The sequence below is a fragment of the Nyctereutes procyonoides genome, unplaced genomic scaffold (assembly GCF_905146905.1).
Source record: "Nyctereutes procyonoides isolate TBG_1078 unplaced genomic scaffold, NYPRO_anot_genome, whole genome shotgun sequence".
NCBI lineage: Eukaryota > Metazoa > Chordata > Mammalia > Carnivora > Canidae > Nyctereutes > Nyctereutes procyonoides.
The window spans coordinates 24,461,189-24,479,703 of NW_026575128.1; the positions used below are offsets into that span (position 1 = coordinate 24,461,189).

At 42.8% G+C, this 18,515-nt stretch overlaps 2 protein-coding genes across 8 annotated transcripts in view; one reads left to right on the forward strand and one right to left on the reverse strand.

Moving 5' to 3' along the window:
• Nucleotides 1-1,114: 1,114 nt before the first annotated feature.
• On the reverse strand, nt 1,115-9,368 carry CCDC59 (coiled-coil domain containing 59). 2 transcript variants are annotated; one of them, XM_055342139.1, is made up of 4 exons: nt 9,215-9,368; nt 7,170-7,482; nt 3,841-3,921; nt 1,115-1,589 (listed from the first exon to the last, which is right to left on the reverse strand). In XM_055342139.1, the coding sequence occupies exons 1-4, from the start codon at nt 9,366-9,368 to the stop codon at nt 1,508-1,510; spliced, it is 630 nt and encodes a 209-aa protein (XP_055198114.1). In that variant the 3' UTR covers nt 1,115-1,507. The 2 variants fall into 2 exon arrangements, with proteins under 2 accessions (XP_055198114.1, XP_055198113.1); XM_055342138.1 differs by having other exon boundaries at nt 3,841-3,940.
• METTL25 (methyltransferase like 25) overlaps nt 9,367-18,515 on the forward strand; it is a 134,497-nt gene continuing 125,348 nt past the window's right edge. For 5 of the 6 annotated variants that reach the window (XR_008666705.1, XR_008666702.1, XR_008666704.1 and 2 more), the window contains exon 1: nt 9,367-9,829. Coding sequence is in view for 1 of the 6 variants with exons in the window: in XM_055342137.1 (XP_055198112.1) it covers nt 9,367-9,829 (463 nt within the window). In the remaining 5 variants the exon portion in view is untranslated. Of the gene's footprint in view, nt 9,830-16,784; nt 16,950-17,303; nt 17,403-18,515 lie in introns of those variants that run through there. The other variant, XR_008666706.1, reaches the window with a different exon arrangement.

Below are 18,515 nucleotides of genomic sequence, written 5' to 3' on the forward strand. Positions count from 1 at the left end.
TATAGCCATATTTAGGCTCTTGGGGTTGGCTTGTTTTAAAGGCAATATAATGTATTGCAAATTTCTAAGCACTGTTTTTCTACATAATAAAGAATTCCTCTTCTTTAGTAAGTGGTTTCCTCAGCATCTCCTAATGCATTTTTTTTTTAAGATTTTATTTATTTATTCATGAGAGACACAAAGAGAGGAAGAGACATAGACAGAGGAGAAGCAGCCTCCATGCAGAGAGCCCGATGCGGGACTCGATTCCCAGACTCCAGGGTCATGTCCCGGGCTGAAGGCAGGCGCTCAACCAATAAGCCACCCAGGGATCCCCTTCCTAAATGCACTTTATTTATTTATTTTTATTTATTTATTTATTTTTATTTATTTCCTAAATGCACTTTTAAATGCCAAGTGATCAGTAGAGCACCAGCGCTCCCTAAAACCTTAATGCAGTACCAGGCTGCATGTTTCCATTTATAAAATCTTATTACACAATTTTTTACAAATACTATCATACTGTCCTTTTGTTTCTAGGGATGATACACAAGCCCTCCTCATTTTGCAGTGATTGTAAGGGGGTCAGAGAAGCAGTACACCAGTCTTTTTCCTCAGCTCACAGAAAGTACCAATGGAGACAACACTGTTGTCCAGTCACAGCATCCTCCTTAATAGGGTTCCACAGAATCTGAAAAGCTTAATTATTGCTGTGACACTGCTCAGTTTCCATCATTACTCAAGATTTGACACCAACAAGCTATCTGCTTCCACTTAAGAAAAAGTTTATAAATATACCAGATGGAATTCTTACACCAAACTCTATAAAGACCATGTGATGGGACGTCTGGGTGGCTCAGCAGTTGAGCCTCTGCCTTTGGCTCAGACTGTGATCCTGGTCCTGGGATCGAGTCCCGCATCAGGCTACTTGTGAGGCGCCTGCTTTTCCCTCTGCCAGTGTCTCTCATGAATGGATAAATAAAATCTTAAAAAGAAAAGAAAAGAAAAGAAAATATAAAGACCATATGGTAATATGCTAATGGTAGAAGATGGCTTCAGCACCCATGTAGCCTGCTCTTAGGGATTAATAAATTTAAACATTTCACTGAAATGATTCATTGAAAGTTGTGCTCCCTTATTTTCAAAACATTTTATTTCATCTGAATTTCACATGATACAAAAATATTACATGCTTAAATATGTTCAAATAGAAAGTTCTTTGGACCACTGTCCTTCAAAGGCAAATCAATAAGAAACAAATTATACTATGTAGGGATCAGGTAGAAAATTTTCTTTCACAAGAATAAAAATATCTGAACATTTTATACTTAGTATAGCTTTACAATCCATTTTATGTTAACAAATTTAGTTAACTGTTAGGAGGTACAGTACCTATACAAAAGAACTCAATAGAGAGCAGTATTTTAACCTTTAAGAACATATCTGATTTAATTATCCTCTTGTATTTTTTTAAGAAGATACTCCATTTGTAAATTCAGGTTTGGTTGGCCCTTTTTAGTCTTTTTGCTCAATATTTTGAATACTTCCATTTTCTTCTTTTTATAGAGCCTTTGAGCTTCTTCTCTCTCTCGTTTTCTCTTCTCGAATTCCTAAAATTATTAACATATGTAATTTCCATTAGTGACAGCAGATATGTTTCAATAATTGTATTGAAATAATTATCACACAAATGCTTTAGGATTGTCTTATATTTTGCAAAATGGGAGGGGTTGTCACTCTTTGTCTTTATATTATAATGCATCCTATAACATAGAATAATGTAAAGTTATTACATTTTTAATTCTTTGGATAAAACTAAAATTAGAGCAGAGGAAAGGAAGCATATTTAAGATTTCTTCGTTTAATTAGATCTGCTAGAACTAGAAGAGACTTTAGAGATTACCTACTCCATATAATACAAAAACCTTCACTTCCAGAATAACTGGTATTCTTTTTAATTTGCCGTCTACTAACTGCTTTAATTCGGCAAACATTTACTGACTATACACTGGCCAAACACTGCTAGGCATTATGACTTTGATTAAGAATTATCATGTTCGTTTGATTTACTGAGATAAAGACTCAAACTCATTTAAGCATAAGAAAAATAATTCAAATTTATACATAAACCTGAAAAGTACTACTTGAAATGCAGAACATTCCTACTAAATTAAATATAAAAGTTAAATGAAAGTTCATAAATAATGCAATACATATACGGTTTCTCAATCTCCCTGGTAACATATACAGCTCCCAAATGACACAGCGTGTTTTGCATGGTAACATAATCATCAAAGGGCTTTCATATCAGAGCATTCCATTCCATTCTTATAAAACTTTCATGCTAGGCTATTATCATCATCTTACAGATGAGGAGCTGATGCTCAATGATACTGAAAGTGACTTGTCCCCAAACCCAAATACCTGGCAGAGCCAAGTCTTGTATCTAGATCTTAAGAATTCAGTCTGTATTAGCACTCGAACTTACGTTCTCCAATGGTATAATACTTCATTTATTTTATTAAGTACAAAAGAGCTGGAACTATTTGTGAATTTAGGTATATATAGTCTAGTTTACCTCTATGGAGTTTCTCTAAACAAAGTAAAAAAAAAAAATTTTAAATGGTCTTACCATTTACTATGGGTGCTTATGTGATTTCTTGTGGATTGGGTATTAGCTTTTATACTGACATTTGATATCTGTAAGTCCTAAAAAACTGTCAATTATAAAGAAAAATTTAAAGCATACTATATATGCTTTACTGTATAATGGCACTTGCCTTATCTGGCATACTATTTACAAGGGTGGCTAGAAAAGAGTATAATGTAACAAAACCTATGAAACAAATATCCAGTATTTCCATAGAGAGATGTTTCTGCTTATGCTAATCCACCAGTCTCAGAATAATCATGAAAATTTAGTTGTTAAACTTCCAGATTTTTTAATTATACAAATTCTAAAGCTAAGACATAAAATAAATTATGTCAGTGCCATCTTTAAAGTAGTTTTTGATTGATGTGTTATCCTCTTTTAAGGCAATAAATATAGCTTCAATACAAAAAACAAAAACCACAAGTTAAATTTTATCGAAGCTGTATATACTTTTATTATACTCACTTGAATAGGACTTATATTTTGGATTTCTGAATGATAATAAAAAGTGGTAGTTTTTTGCTAAGTTAATCTAGGAAGCTGGGGATCCCTGGGTGGCTCAGTGGTTTAGCGCCTGCCTTCGGCCCAGGGCCTGATCCTGGAGTCCCAGGATTGAGTCCCACGTCGGGCTCCCTGCTTGGAGCCTGCTTCTCCCTCTGCCTGTGTCTCTGCCTCTCTCTCTCTCTCTCTCTGTGTGTGTGTCTATCATGAATAAATAAATAAAATCTTTAAAGAAAAAAAAATAATCTAGGAAGCTTTTTTATACGCATGATCAACTCTTTTGAAAAAAGTATTTATTTTAATGCCTCCTGGTTTTTACTTGCTTCGATGTAAAATTATGATAATCATCTATTATTTTCCCAGATCAGTAGGTCTCAAATTTTATTATACATAAAAATTTCTTGAGGCACTTTTAAAAAGTGCAGGTCCTCAGACCATACATACTCTTGAAAAACGCTGTTCCAGATGTCATAACCTATGAGCAATGTCTTTAAAATCCTATTCTTGATCTGCTAGTATCTCTTCTCAAGGGTAATATAAATGATCAAGGAATTTGTTGGAATTCTCTAGCTCTGCTCAAACTACTCATTTATTCAGCAAGTACTTGTAGAGAACATATTATATGCACTTACTAAGAAGCACAGCTTTACATAATCTTCATTTAGAATAAATTAAAAAAAGAATCTACGTATTTTGAAAGGTCTTACCTGTCTCTTAGCAGCACGCTCAGCTTGTACTTGCTCATATGCTTCCCGTGCTTTTTGATTTGACGTTTTCTTTTTATTTTTCTTTGAAACGGTAAAGGAACTTTTTAAGATAAAGATATGTAAGTCAAATAATTAAAAGTGATGTAACCGAAGTTATGATGCACTCACATCAAATATAATACTTCCACAGTAAAATCTCACTGATGCAAATTGATAGAGCAGGGGAGAGAGGCTGGCAGAAAGAGGCCATCAACCTTATTAGTAAAATGTCCATATAACACATCGAAGTGGAAAATGGGGACTCTTGAAGAAATATTTGAACCAAGGACAATACAGAAAGCCTCTGAAAGATCTGAAATGTTAACAGGAAACTAGCACAAGAATGACACAAATGATAGACTGAAAAGGCATTAAATTTAAGGACACTATAAAAGTTATGGGTGACACGAACTTTAATCCCAAAGTGCCCTGACCGTCTCTACTTTATCTATTCAGTCACGAATGACCACACCTTGAAGGCAGCCCGCAGTTAGGACTGTTCCATCCTGTTGAAGTACTCACCTCTCTGGTGTCCCTCTCTAACCTAATTCAACTACTCAGGCTCAGATTCCAACCATTTCCTCAAACTATCTGATTCAGCAATTAATCTTCCTTTATCAGCTTCAACTTTTCACTACGTCAACTGAGAACCACAATAAAACGTATTTCAGCAGCTCTTTTCTTTTTTCTTTTCTTTCTTTTTTTTTAAGATTTTATTTATTTACTCATGAGAGACACACACACAGAGAGAGAGAGAGAGAGAGAGAGAGAGAGAGGCAGAGACACAGGCAGAGGGAGAAGCAGGCTCCATGCAGGGAGCCTGATGTGGGACTCGATCCCAGTCTCCAGGATCAGGCCCTGGGCTGAAGGCGGCGCTAAACCGCTGAGCCACCCGGGCTGCCCAGCAGCTCCTTTCTTTTTTTTTTTTTTTTTTAATTTTTATTTATTTATGATAGTCACACACACACACACCACAGAGAGAGAGAGAGAGAGGGGCAGAGGGAGAAGCAGGCTCCATGCACCAGGAGCCCAACGTGGGATTCGATCCCGGGTCTCCAGGATCGCGCCCTGAGCCAAAGGCAGGCGCTAAACCGCTGCGCCACCCAGGGATCCCTCAGCAGCTCCTTTCTTAAACAAGTGCTTAAATTACTCATCACCAGACTCTCTGTACTCTTCTGACCAAGGACTAATCTTTTCCTTGTCCTTTCACAGTCAAGTATCTTGAAAGCATAGTGCGTAGGCTATAGTCATCACCTCACACTCTTTATTCACATTCACTCCTTAACTCTTTGCCATCTCACGTTTGCTCTCTCCAATAAAACAGTCCATGCCAAGACAGTGATGACCTTTTTGCCAAATACAATGATTGAATCAACGGACACTATTCAGTCTCACTTAACTGACCATTCACTACCTTTGCAAATATACTCCCTTAGTTCTAGTAACATTTTTCTCTCCTGATCATTTTTTCCTTCCTTGCTCCAGGCCTTTCCCCAAGTGTTTCTCTTCTTGGTCTCCATTCTTCAGTCATATCCATGACCATGGATTCAGACACCAAATGGATGTACACTCAAAAAACTCAGAAAAGCTTATACATTAAAATCTTTCCAAAGTCACCAATGATTACTTAGGCCATAAATCCAAAGACTTGGTCTTAGTCGTGTTTTGTGTGGACTAAGTATTTGATAGATGACCAGCCTCTACTTTGCACAACTTTCCTCTGCTGACTTCACTCTCTGTATTCCCCTTTCTCCAATTATGACAGTCTTATTAACTTTTTCCTGCTTTGACCCCAAAATAAGTAAACTTTAAGAATATGATGGTCATGGGGCAGCTCGGGTGGCTCAGTGGTTTAGCGCTGCCTTCAGCCCAGGGTCTGATCCTGGAGACCTGGGATTGAGTCCCACGTTGGGCTCCCTGCATGGAGCCTGCTTCTCCCTCTGCCTGTGTCTCTGCCTTTCTGTCATTCTCTCTCTGTGTCTCTCATGAATGAATGAATGAATGAATGAATGAATAAATAAATAAATAAATCCTTTAAGAAAATTAAAAAAAAAAAAAGATGGTCACTTACAGATCACATCTTATGGTTTAACCCTCCTCCCTCAATTATTGCCAGGAATGACTGAAATCTACATTTCTAGATTTGTCAGAGCTTTACATCCATTATTAAATAACATGATGCACAAGCCGACCAAAAAATTTTGAATTTTTAGTGTCTTTGTCTCTATCTCCACCACACTCTCTCCTAGGGTATTATTTCCTATTACTTTTACCACAAATAGTTAACAACTTTAAAGAATAGTATTTTAGTGAACTATAAAGTTACAGTCTCAAGTAACACCTGGATTCTCTGCTGGTTTAGGTTTCAACATACATTTTTAACCTGAGATGTGTGTAGAGAAAGCTTTGTAAGGTAGCTCTTAAAAAACCAAAGTGTTCTACAGCTATGCCATTTGCTTTTTAATGGTCACCAAGTCTATGTCCTCTGGAAAAAGAATCAAGAATAGTAGTAACAGTTAACATCCATGTAGCACTTCCCAGGTACTATACACCTTTTATGGAAATGAACTCACTCTTCACAACATCATGAAATGGGTCAGAAACACCATAGAGACCATGTGAATAATCTATTCGAGAGTTGTAACAACATGACAGCTCTGGATTATGTACTTTCATTATTTCCATTTCAGAGGGCATCAGGCACCAATATGTTAAGTCCAGCTCCAGAATCTGGTATTAACCACTACACTTTAATAGCTCTCAAGAGACAGTTGTTTATTTTAAACATGGATTAGTAACAGGAGCCAACCATGGTCCCCAAAAGCTAAATATACTCAAAACACTAAAATCCAAAACCTAGATCTTTTAATAACAATTTCATTACTTCTCTCATTAACCTATAAACTAGCTTAATGCATTTCAGCTAAAAAAGAAAGCTTTCCTGAAAATATTTTCACATAATCCACTCTGACTTCTATGATGCCTTGAAATAAGATTGCAATTCCTTAAACTGTCCTATAATCTCTTTGATAAAATACTACTTACATCTAAAATTAAGGATTTGAAGGGTGCCTACATGACTCAGTCGGCTAAGCTTCTGACTCTTGGTTTTGGCTCAGATAATGATCGATCTCATGGTCCTGAGACTGAGCCCTACGTTGGGCTCTGCACTCAGCTGGGAGTCTGCCTGAGATTCTCTTCTCCTCCCTTTTGCTCTTTCTCTAAAATCAATTAATCAATCTTTAATTATTCTTAAAAAACAAAGAACTTGAAAGGAAGTTAATACATACTTTACTCTTATGCCACCTTGTTCTGCAGACTGAGGCTGCTCAACACTACAATGTTCTTCTGACGAGGCTTTGTCGATGTCACATTGCTCCTGCGGCAAAGGTTGATCAGTTTGTTCTTCTGACAGAGGCTGTTCAACTTTTCTAACTTGCTTCCGGAGTCTTTCCTCTTCAGCTAAATAAAGGTGTTTCAGATGATCTGGGTATCGATCTGTGAACTGGGATTCCTGAGGGGTTTGACCCTTCTTTTCCCTCCATTGTAATTTCTTATAATTTTGCTGAATCTTCAGTTTTCTTCGGAATGCAAAGCCTTGTCCTGTTAAAGAGTATGAGCCATAAATTACTTTCTCAGAAAGAGAGTTGCATGAAAAATGTAGCTGTTAGTTTAAAATGGAAAACTTCTCACATTACCACATTCAGAAACTAGAATTACACGGATTTGCCTAAAAGGTCATTCTAAGAAAACGAGTCTGGGGGGGGGGGGGGGGCGGTGTGTGTGGTGAACAGTACGTTGGTCCTTTGCAAAAAGACTTGGTTAACATCAGTCATGCATGCTCGGCGGGAATCCCAAAGAACAGAAAAGGACTCGCGCCGCACGACTCCGACTTACCGTACCCAGAATCCAAACAAATTCTTTATCTCAAACACTCATTCCAGATCTTCGACACTTAAGAAGAAAACCCACATCCGTTATTTGACCTTAGAGAAACACCGGCCGTACGACTGACTTTCTAAAGTAATTCAGTACAGGAGTGAGAAGACAGTGTGCGACTTCCAGCAGCGATGAGAAAGCTGAACTTAAGACTTATACATTTTAAATGGAATTTGAGGAAACTTGTTGACAGCAAGACAAATAAAAGCACAAACGAAAGCGAAATAAAGGAAGGTCAGTGAGAGAAGGCTGGAAAGCTCTGGGATATTTGTAATCAGCAAAGAACGGGGACAGCGCGTCTCCAGCCATGCCCGATGCGGGACTCGATCCCAAGACTCCAGGATCACGCCCTGAAGGTGGCGCTAAACCGCTGAATCACCCGGGGATCCCGCATATAAGCATTTTCAAAAGTGTCCACAAGAAGGGTAGAATCTCACGTGTAAGCTGCTTCTCCTCTTTAGATAAACGCGAGCTCCTCACTGTTCCTGACGGTTGGAAGGAACCGGCTTTTTCTAAAGAGGACAATCCCAGAGGGCTCTTGGAGGAGGGCAATTTTGCGACTTTGTTCCCAAAATATAGAGAGGCTTACTTGAAAGAGCGCTGGCCTTTGGTACAGAGAGCCTTGAATGGACATGTATGCACGTTTTATATACTTCTTTGAGATTTTGCTTTTATACCTTTTCTTAAATAATAAGTATATATGACGGTGGATTTTTTTTAAAAAGGTAGTAGCGTAACTAGTTAATTTGGTTCCTTTGTTTTTTGTTTTTTAAAGAAAACTCTTTGGGTGTGTGCGCCTACAGGCATGTGTGAGCAGAGGCGGGGGCAGAGGGTGAGGGAGTCCCGCGTGGACGCTGCCGAACACAGAGCCCGACGTGACCTCTGATCTCGCCGCCCCTGAAATCAAGAGTCGGATGCTTAACTGACCGAGGTGCCCCTGGTTCCTTTTTTGAAAAAAAATATTTTATTTATTTATTCATGAGACACACACACGGAGAAGCAGAGACACGGGCAGAGGGGGAAGCAGGCTCCAGGCAGGAGGCCCGACGCGGGACTCGACGCGGGAGCCGGGCTCACGCCCGCCCCGGGCTGCCCAGCCCCGCCTTCCGACCCTCCACCCTAACACGTGCCCGCAGGGACCCGCAGGCGCGGTGCGTGCGGCCGCACACGGAAGCCGCAGAGGAAGGCAATTCTGATCGAGGAGGGGGGCAAGTCGGGGACGACGCTCGAAGACCCAGAGTTAGCAGCCCGGGCTCATCCTCCCGTTCGCAGCTCCGGGAGGCCCACAGCTCTAGGGGGTTCGCCATGGCTTCCTCTGCGCCAACCGAGGCCGGCTCTCGTTCCTGAATCTTCGGCTGCGGCGGGGAGCGAGCGGACCGCGGGCCTGGGGACCTACCCTCGCGAACGCTCCCCTGAAACGCCTGCGGATGGTTCGACCGCCACGGCCTCTGCTTCGCATCCTTGCTCCTGAACCCGGCCCAAGACGCTCTTGCGCTACGCGTCCCAAGACCGCCCGGCGGCCAGCCCGCGGCCGGCCCCACCGGCGCCATGGCGCACCACCCGCGTCGCCGGAACGCGACGGACGCTGTTGAAATACGTCACGAGACGAAAGCAATCAACCCTCCACCCCCGCGTCCAGATCGACGTTCCGCTGATCTGGTCTGTGTCACTTGCGACCGAGGCCTCGCCGTGCGGCCACGTTTGCGCCACCTACAGCCCGGGAGGGTGAGCGTTATGGCGGCTTCTTTCTCCCTCCCGGTGACCCAAGACTTGTTCGCGCTGCGTGCCAAGTTGCAGGAGCTGCTGCAGTTCCTGCGGGAAGCCTTGTCCATCTCCAACGCACACACGGTGGACTTTTACACGGAGTCCGTGTGGGAGCAGCTGATCGGTTTACCCCCTGAGGCCGTGCTGGGGGTCCTGAGGAAGTCAGCGGCGGAGGCCGAGGCCGAGGCCGAGGCCTCGGCCCGGGTCTCAGAGGCGCGCCTCCTGTCGGAAGCCGAGAGTCCCTCAGGTAAGCGGCAGGTGGGCGGGGCGGGCAGGGAGCGGAGACTCGGTGCGGCCCACAGAAGCGTCTCGCTAGCGGAAGAAGAGCGGAAACAGGTGTGCGGCGAGGCGGGCGGGGGCGGCGGAAGTGGGGTTGGGGGCACGGCGGAGTGGGCGCGGGACCTTCTTCCGGGTTCTCTCTCCTTCCTGTCCGTGGGTCCCCAGGTTCCGGAAAGAGAACCTGAAGTCGCGCGGAGATCCGAGCCGACCGACAGGGATTCCCTTCCTTACCGGAGGGAAACACGCGAAGCAGCGCTTCTGGGTTCCGCGCGGAAAGCGCGGGAGACGGGTGCGCGCGGAAAGCACAGCAGGATGGATTTCTAAATGACGATAACGTCTATCTTGGATAAATAAAAAAATCATTTTTAAAAATGAGTAAATAAGGATAATGGCCGAGGGAAAAAAAAAAACAGGAACGGTTAAGCGTGATCGTGGGGGAGGCTGCGTCCTTTCCGGGGGGTCGGGAGCCACGCGGGCCGGGCGCCGCCGAGGCCGGGGGCACGCGGGCGGGGCGGGGCGGGCTGGGGGCGCCGCCGCCGTCGGGAGCGCAGCGGGGTTGGGGTGCGGCCCCTTAGGCCGCGGAGGGCCGAGGAGGACTGCGGGGGCCGCGTCGTGCGGCTGCGGGGAACGGCGCGGGGAACGGCGCGGGGGTCGCCGCGGGGCCTGGCGTCCGCGCCCCGGGGCCGTGGCCTCGAGCAGCTCAGGGCTCCGGAGGTGAGTTCGTTCTGAGGGAGCGGGCAGGGGCCACGTGCCGGCCCCTGGGGCCGGGCGGCAGGACGCGGGCCGGGCCGGGGGCTCCCCGGGGCGCTGCGGGCGGGGCCGCCGCCCGGTCGGCGGGGCCCGGCACTGACCGCTCCGCGCGACGCCGGGCAGCCCTCGCGTGCCCCGCTGCGTTCGTGGAGTGACCGCCTGACGGAGCCGCGTTGGCTCCCCGAAGAGCAGAGCGCGGGGAGGGAGACCTGAAGCCCGGGGCTGCCCTGCGGGGCCCCCCGCCGTGGCCCCGCGGCTCGGAGCCTGCCGCTTGGGGGGCCCGGCCACCGAGGGGCGCCCCGGGGCCGCCGCCGCGACGAGTCCGCCAGGAGGCCTCGGGAGCCGGCTACCGAGCCCGGACGCCGTTCGCGCAGAGCCGCCGTCTACACGGCCCGCATGCATTCCTCGGTTCTTGTTCTGTTTGGTTTTGCTTTTAATCGTTTCCCCTTTAAGAACGTGAGGACCGTCGTGCCCGCCGCCGCCGCCGCCGCCGCCGCCGCCGCCGCCGAACCCCCCGCACGGTGCCCCGGCGCGGCCTAAGCAGCAGGACTCGGCGGCGGTGGGCGCGGCCCCGCCTGCCTACTCACCCCTGCGCTGGGAGAGAGGCTGCTGCTGCCTTTTGGGAAAACCTTACAACCGACTTTTTCCCCATTTGTTTAACAGTGGAACGCTGACTGCACTGTCGTTCGCTTTGGAAAAGTTTCTGGCCCTGCAGACTTTCATACAAACTATTCAGCCGCACAAATGCTCAGCTGCCTTTGGTGTTAAAAAGAATGAGATTTCATAAGTCGTGCTTGTAAGGAATGTTGGTTCTTGTTCACGAGAAGATTAAGGACCGACATTTTCTCTGTCACTGTGTGAGCTCTGTTAGTGTCAGAGAAGAGCAGTCTTTGTTCCTTGACTATTCCCACCTCACTAAAGCTCACACCACACGGTTGCTGTGTACAGTATAGTTTAGCGGTTAAAGTTTTAGACTTGTTCAGATGCGGTTCAAACTCCATTTTTATCGCTTATTAGCTCTGTCACCGTGGGGGAATTTCGTTCATTCAGCAAACATTAACGAAGGGTCTGCTGTGCGGTGGCACTTTCCTAGGAGCTAGGGAAACAGCAGCGAATCTAACGGTAACCCCTGCCTTCATCTTGCTTGCATTCCAGAAGGAAGAGACAGTTTTTTGATACTGCAGAGAAAGATCAAGTGTAGAAAGGGAGGAATAAATACGGGAAGTGCAGGAGGAAAGTGTGCTTGCAGCTTTAAATAGGCTGTTCCAGCAAGAAATTACGTAGGTAACTCTAGAAAAGAAACCTGGATAAGGAGAAAAATGAGTGCCGAAGCTCCCCGGAAGGGAAGCATCACAGGCAGAGCGAGAAGTACAAAGGGCCTGGGGTGGAAGCATGCATGGTAATGTTTGGGGAGGATTGAGGAGACTCGAATGGATTTCCACCAGGGACTCGCAATAAGTATTTTCTGCTGATTATGTATGAGGAGACACAGAAAAACGATTCCCAGAGCTGCAGTGAGTTAATGGGCAGTGTGTGAAAGTACACTAGCAGATGTTTGACCTAATCACTTGGTGTTTTATGAGACCAAGTTGTTTCTGAAGATCTTCCGGTAGCTATTTTGGTAGATTTCATTCGCCAGGTAATGTTACGGCCTGGTCAGCCTCCCGCAAATTTCTTCTCCACCATCCAGCTAAAAAGAACTAAGAAAGAAAGAAAAAAAAAAACCTTAATTCTCTAAAATAAAAAGGAAAGATGTGGAAAATAATTATATTTTATGGGTATATATGACAGGTGTTATGGATTGCATTGGACTCCCCCCCCAAAAAAAAATTCGAGTGCCAAAAAAAAAAAAAAAAATTCGAGTGCCAGAATCCTAACCCCCCACTGCGACTGTATTTGGAGGTAGGGCCTTTAAGGAGGCAATTCAGATTAAATGACATCAGTAGAGGTAGCACCCTAATCCAGCAGGAAGGAAAGGAAGGAAAGGAAGAGACCTCGGGAGGGCGCACACAGGGAGAAACTATATGAGAACACACTGAGAAGGCAGCCATCTGCAAGCCAAGGATAGAAGTTTCATCAGGAACCTCCATCCTCCAACTTCCAGAACTGTGAAAAAAGAAACTTCTGTGGTTTAAGCCACTCAGTCTGATACTTGGTTATGATAGCCAGAGCAGAGTACTGCAGTGGGCTTTGCACACAGGACTGCAGGGTTCAGATCCTGGCTCAACTTCTGGTTAATTTTGTTAACTTGGACTTCAACTCTCTGTGCTTTGATTCTTTATCTGTAATAGGGATAATTATGATGCCTATTGATGGGGTACAAGGAAAGTAACATGAGTTGACACAATAATGCCTAACGGATAGCAGCACTTTAACCAGTTCGTCTATTTGGCTCATGTTTATTGACTACCTTCTGCCTACCAGGCTCTGTTCTAGGCCCTACAGTTATGATACTGGAGGCAACAAAATTCCAGCCACATAGAGCTTATGTTTAAGTGAGAGTAGATCCATAGTGACCGTATGTTTATATGATACATATGTACATGTACATATATATTTGTATACACATATCTGTGTAAATAAGTGAGATCAAGCGGCAGTAAATACAGTGAGGAAAAGCAAAGCAAGGAAGGAGATGTGAAGATGATGGACAGTGTAGTAGAGAGAAATGCCCTTTTAGATTGGGTAAGCAGGGAAGTCTTCTCTCGCAAGACAAAATTAGAACAGAAACTTGGAGAAAGTGAGGGGAGCCAGTCGTGCAGCTAAGTGAGGGAAGAGTGTTTTAGGCCAAGTGAAGACCAGATATCCAAGCTGGAGTGTGCAACGTGTTGTTGGAAGCACAGGAGAATGGTCTAGGTGAGACTGGTAAGAGCTAAGGTTTGAGAGGTGGTTTGGGGCAACTTTATATAGGACTTTGCAGGCCATATGATGGCTTGGCCTTTACTCCGAGTGAAATGGAATGCTCTTCAAGGATTTTATGGCAGATGTGATTCGTGATTTATGTTTTAAAGGGATGACTCTGGCTTCTGTGTGGAAAAGAGCCTATCAGAAAGGGAGGGTGGAAGCAGGAAGGCAGGACATGAGGCCAATGAAACAACTTCAGGTAATGGCCACCTGAAGAGGTCAGATAGTTTCTCTAGCAGATAACAATGATAAACAGTGGCCAGATTATAAAAAAAAAAAAACAAAAAAAAAACAAAAACAAAACAAAACCAAAACTACTGGAAGGTTCTGGAAGATGACCACAGGTAGGTGAGAAGAGTTTACTATAGAAGGTTTCTTCTGATTGGATAAGAACTGGGAGTTAAGAGCTTTCTTGCTTTCTTTTGTGCTCCAAGCCCCCCTAAGATCTGGTGGCAGAGAGCTGCATCCTTACTAGATCCAGGTGGTAATGACAAAGGTCAGAGATAAAGCCGATGGACGTTTAAGGGGTATATTTTGGAAGCAGAACAGCCACAGAAAGGGCTGAGATCTAAAATAGAAGCTCTAAAAATAAATGAATGAAATGAAGTAAAGTAAAATAAATCTCTGCCCTGGATGACTTCTAAGTTTAGAGGTCACATGCAGAGTCCAGCAAAATTGCTGGCAAAACCAGGGGATAGTGAACCTCTGAGAGAGAATTTCTAGGGAGATTCACAAATTTACTGCACCTTTGACAGAGCATGTTCCCCAGGGTGCACACAGCTTGGGTGGCAAACATCAAGAGCCTGACTGAATTCATGTATTTAGGGAAAGAATTCAGGGCTAGTATAGCAAATGGAAATTTAGGCTGGGGAATCCTGGAAACAAAGATAACCACAGAGTAGGTGAGCCCTGCAATCTGACTATAAGATGTACCCAAATTTCAGGGACTGCTGAACTGCACAGGTTCACGGATGCCCTCAGGGGCAGGCTAGTAAATTAGTGATTGAGCAGAGACATCAGTGCTTCACCCTGTTGGGGGACAGATGTCACAGTTGAGTCCAGACTAATTAATTTCAACTACAGCAAAACCCTTAGGTGTAAACAAAATGGAATCCTCTACAACAAATTATCCGCAATTCTGCTTTTTTAACTGAAAACTACTAGATGTGCAAAACAAACAAAACAAAACAAAACAAAAAACAGTTAAGTGTGAGTCATACTTAGGAAACTGATTCCAAGTGAGCCCTGATGTTGGATTTAAGTAACTGTGTTCACAGAATTAAAGAATTGTGTGACCTGCAGTGGGGAGAATGAGTTAATAGGAGCTGATCCTATTGGGCTCAGGTGTTGGATTTCAGCGGCTGTTAAAATATATTCAAAGAACTAGATGAAAATATACTCAATAATCTCCAAGAATTAAAGGAAAAGATAGCATTAATGAATATTTAATTATATGACTTATCTCATAATTCTTTTAACTGGAAAAGTACATGCATATTGACACAATTATATCAATGTTTTATATTATCTGTTGCTGCCTAACAATCTCACACAGTTCCTATGGGCCAGGAATTCCAGGAGCAGATTAACTGAGTGGGTCTGGTTTGGGGTCTCATGCGACCACGGTCAAGATGTTGGCTGGGCTGCGATTGCTAAAGGCTTGTTTGAAGCTGGTGGATTTGCCTTTGTGATGTCTCACTCACATGGGTGGCTAGTTACCCGTTGGCACTAGGCCTCAGTTCTTGCCACGTGCGTGGAAACTTTTGTGTTTGCACAATGGCCTTGTTTTTGTCTGTACTCAGACATGATTATGAAGTAGTTGTGGTCACGGACCTTGTCTGATATTGGTGTACTGTGACACTTTTATATTCCGTAGGAAGACTGTGACCTGCATGTCCGTGCCAGGACAGTTATGAGCGGACATCTGTCTGTCACAACTGATTTTTTTTTTCTTTTCTAGAAGTAAAATTTTACCTATTTCGCAGAGTTGTAGTCAAGATTAAAGATGATGTACTATCTCACTAAGGGTAGCTAGCACTGGGTGTAATAAACTGTGGCTAGTAAATGTTGATGATGGTCGTGGTGATGATACCTGTAGTGATAACGCGGTAATTAGTCTTTCCTTGAAAGAAATAAATTGTCAGGAACTTCTGGAAATGTGTATGCCCTCTGTAACAACCTGTGTTCTCTACCAAATTAACAAATGTCATACTGTTGTCATTGTCCAATGGCTTGTCTGTAGTTGCAACTACATCATTAACCATATACAAACCAAAGTACAGTATTTGCTTTTTTCATTGTATTCTCAGAACCTTGTACATTTTCTGGCGTACGGAGGAGTAAAGTAAATGATTTTTAGAGAACAAATGAAGTGAAGCATAATGAGTGTCGCTGAAGGTACCCCTTAAAATGTGCTACTGAACTAGACAGCTAGTATTTCTGGTGTGGTTTCTGTCTATACTGTGTTTATTATTTTTATGTATATGTGATTTGGTCCAATTATTTTAATTTGAGGAGGCAGAAACCAGTAATTATTTTTTTCCCTATGTGAAAAGGGTGTACTTCTTTTAGTACATTGCAAATTACAATAAGATACCCTGAGAATTTGAAGATAAAATCGAGACAGGCATCACTTCAGGTTAAAATTCCTGAAAGTCATTACATATGTGAGATTAACCATCTACAGGAAAACACTACCAGAAATAGTTTCTAAATGCTTTGCTGATAGAGGACAAAAGGTCTCCTGTATCTCATCTCAGAGGTAAGATTTTGTTATACCCCCTTCAAGGGAACAAGGCTGTGTCCTTAGGAAGTAATAATTATGTATATAAATCTGTAACATTCTCAAATGAATCATCTCTTGGTCTTCAGAAATTTATTCATTTTCATAAAGTCTAGAAAATTCTTCCAAAAAAAACGGGAAATGATATTCCGAGTTAGGGTATCCAAAATGTTTAATGAAGTAGAAATAGATCTAGACTACAGAGACAACCAGTTATCCAGTTTGATTAAAATTTTCTTTAAGAATATCTGTCTTTAAAAAAAAAAAGAGAATATCGGTCTTTATTTGTAATTTTAAAATTAGGAGACTGTCCTAGCAAATGAATATAGTATGGGTTATTATTATAAGTATATTTCTCAATGCATATTAATAAATTTGTATTTCAATTTCTTATAACTTTGTTTAGAACCTGTTGTGGAAAACCTCCTCAGCTCTCAGAAAATCCAGTTTCTATACCTGCAAAGCTGTCCTTGGTGACTGCCAAAGCCCAGGGCTGCTCTAAGACCCTGCGTGAGCCTCCAGGGCCTCTCTTGACTCTCTTCTTCCAGCTTCTTGAGGCCATATGCTACTTCTCCTGTTTCTTATTAATGTCACTCAGATGATCCTTACCAGGATTGGCTGCTGAGTAAATGTTTAGAATTGATTCCTTTTGGTGAGCATCTGTGTAATTAATTTACTTTCATTTTAATTGAACAATGCAGAAAATGTATGCCTGTGATAGATTATTGTTTTGTTGAGCTTTCTCTTAAATTATTTTTATTGTATCTTAATAGATTACATTTCTTCTTGGCCATCCTAAGTAATTTCTATTGGTGGTGGTGATGGTGGTGTATTGACATTATGCAAACGTTTAATTCAAAACACATGAAACCAGAAAATGTGTTTGAAATATAAAATGAAAACAACAGAGAAATAATTAGCGTCGTCTGTTTTACTCTGTTGTATTCAACTTTTATTCATTCACTTTCCTTGTGTATTTTCCTGAACTCTATTTTCCCTTTTTCAGTTTTTCTGGATCTTTTTAGGAGACTTCAAGTGTGGAAATGATATGACACCATAAGATAGTGGCAAATGTCAGCTCTGTTCCTGGGTTGCTACTGTAATTGTAAGTAAGGGAGAGTAACAATGCAGCAAATCTGGGAGCCCAGAATAATTTGTTATCATACTTTGTTTATTTGATGTATGGAAAGTCCTTTCAGATTGTTCCTTTTAGGTGAAACCATTTAGAACTTGAATTTATGTTCTGGTTTTTAATGTATTCTCCCCAAGTTTTGATTCCCCACTCCTCTATCTTTCCATTATTAAGATGCTCAATAAAACAAAGTTCATGAAGATCCCTCTCATCTCTGGCATTTTCCCCCCTCATTCTACTTAAATTATGCTTATCTTTAGCCAGTCAGAACAAATTTGAGTGCCATCTGTGTGTTTAGATATTCATTTTATGTTGTTGTTTATTTAAATTTTGTCAAATCATTAACTTTTCACCGGAAGCTTGCAGTTACGGTGACCTATCTTTATGGCTTACCATGATTTGGATTATTTTCCCGGTTTACAAAACCACCCTGCTTGCCTGCATGTGGCTTCATAACCGCCAGTCTGCATTTGTTTTTGTTTTTTGACCTCATCACCTCAGTGGTTACTCTTCCTCCTGTTACTCAGGCTCATAATCTGCCAACTCTTCTTCCTCAATTTTTCTTGCATCTGCTCATTCCCATTCCCATAGCAAATAGTTCAGTTCCCTCCTTTTTAAATCTTGCAGCAGAATTTTAGCAATAACTTTCAGCTGTTTTTCTTGCCTTCAGACTCTGTATTTCAGTTACTTTGCCATTCAGTTATCTTCCTGGTCCTGTCATTCCTCTGCTCAAAAGCCATCAATAAGGTCTGCATTTCCTACAAAATAAAGTCTGGCCTTATCCATTCTCTCCTCTCCACCTGGATCCTCAGCTGTTGATGTAAGCAAATAGGAGGCAGCACATTAGGGAAATTATGGGTTTTGTAGTCATTACAGTTAGTTTTGAATCGTGGCTCTGATACTTTACTGCTGTATTATCTTGTGCAAGTTGCTGCAGGTTTTGAGCCTTAATTTTCTCATTTGAGAAATGGTAATCATAATTCCTGCCCTGTAAGGGCTGTGTAAAAGTAAATGAGATAAGTGTTAAAACCTACCATGTGAGTGGGCATGTAATGAATACTAGTAATCTCTATATTCTACTCCCCT

Bases quoted from the DNA above. Each gene is read 5' to 3' on its own strand.
- CCDC59 (XM_055342138.1), bottom strand. From the start codon at position 9,368: ATGGCGCCGGTGGGGCCGGCCGCGGGCTGGCCGCCGGGCGGTCTTGGG. The intron at 7,483-9,214 runs GTAGGTCCCCAG...ACTCTTTAACAG, and splicing joins TCAGGGGAGCGTTCGCGAGG to GACAAGGCTTTGCATTCCGA. The intron at 1,590-3,840 runs GTAAGACCTTTC...TAATAATTTTAG, and splicing joins AGCGTGCTGCTAAGAGACAG to GAATTCGAGAAGAGAAAACG.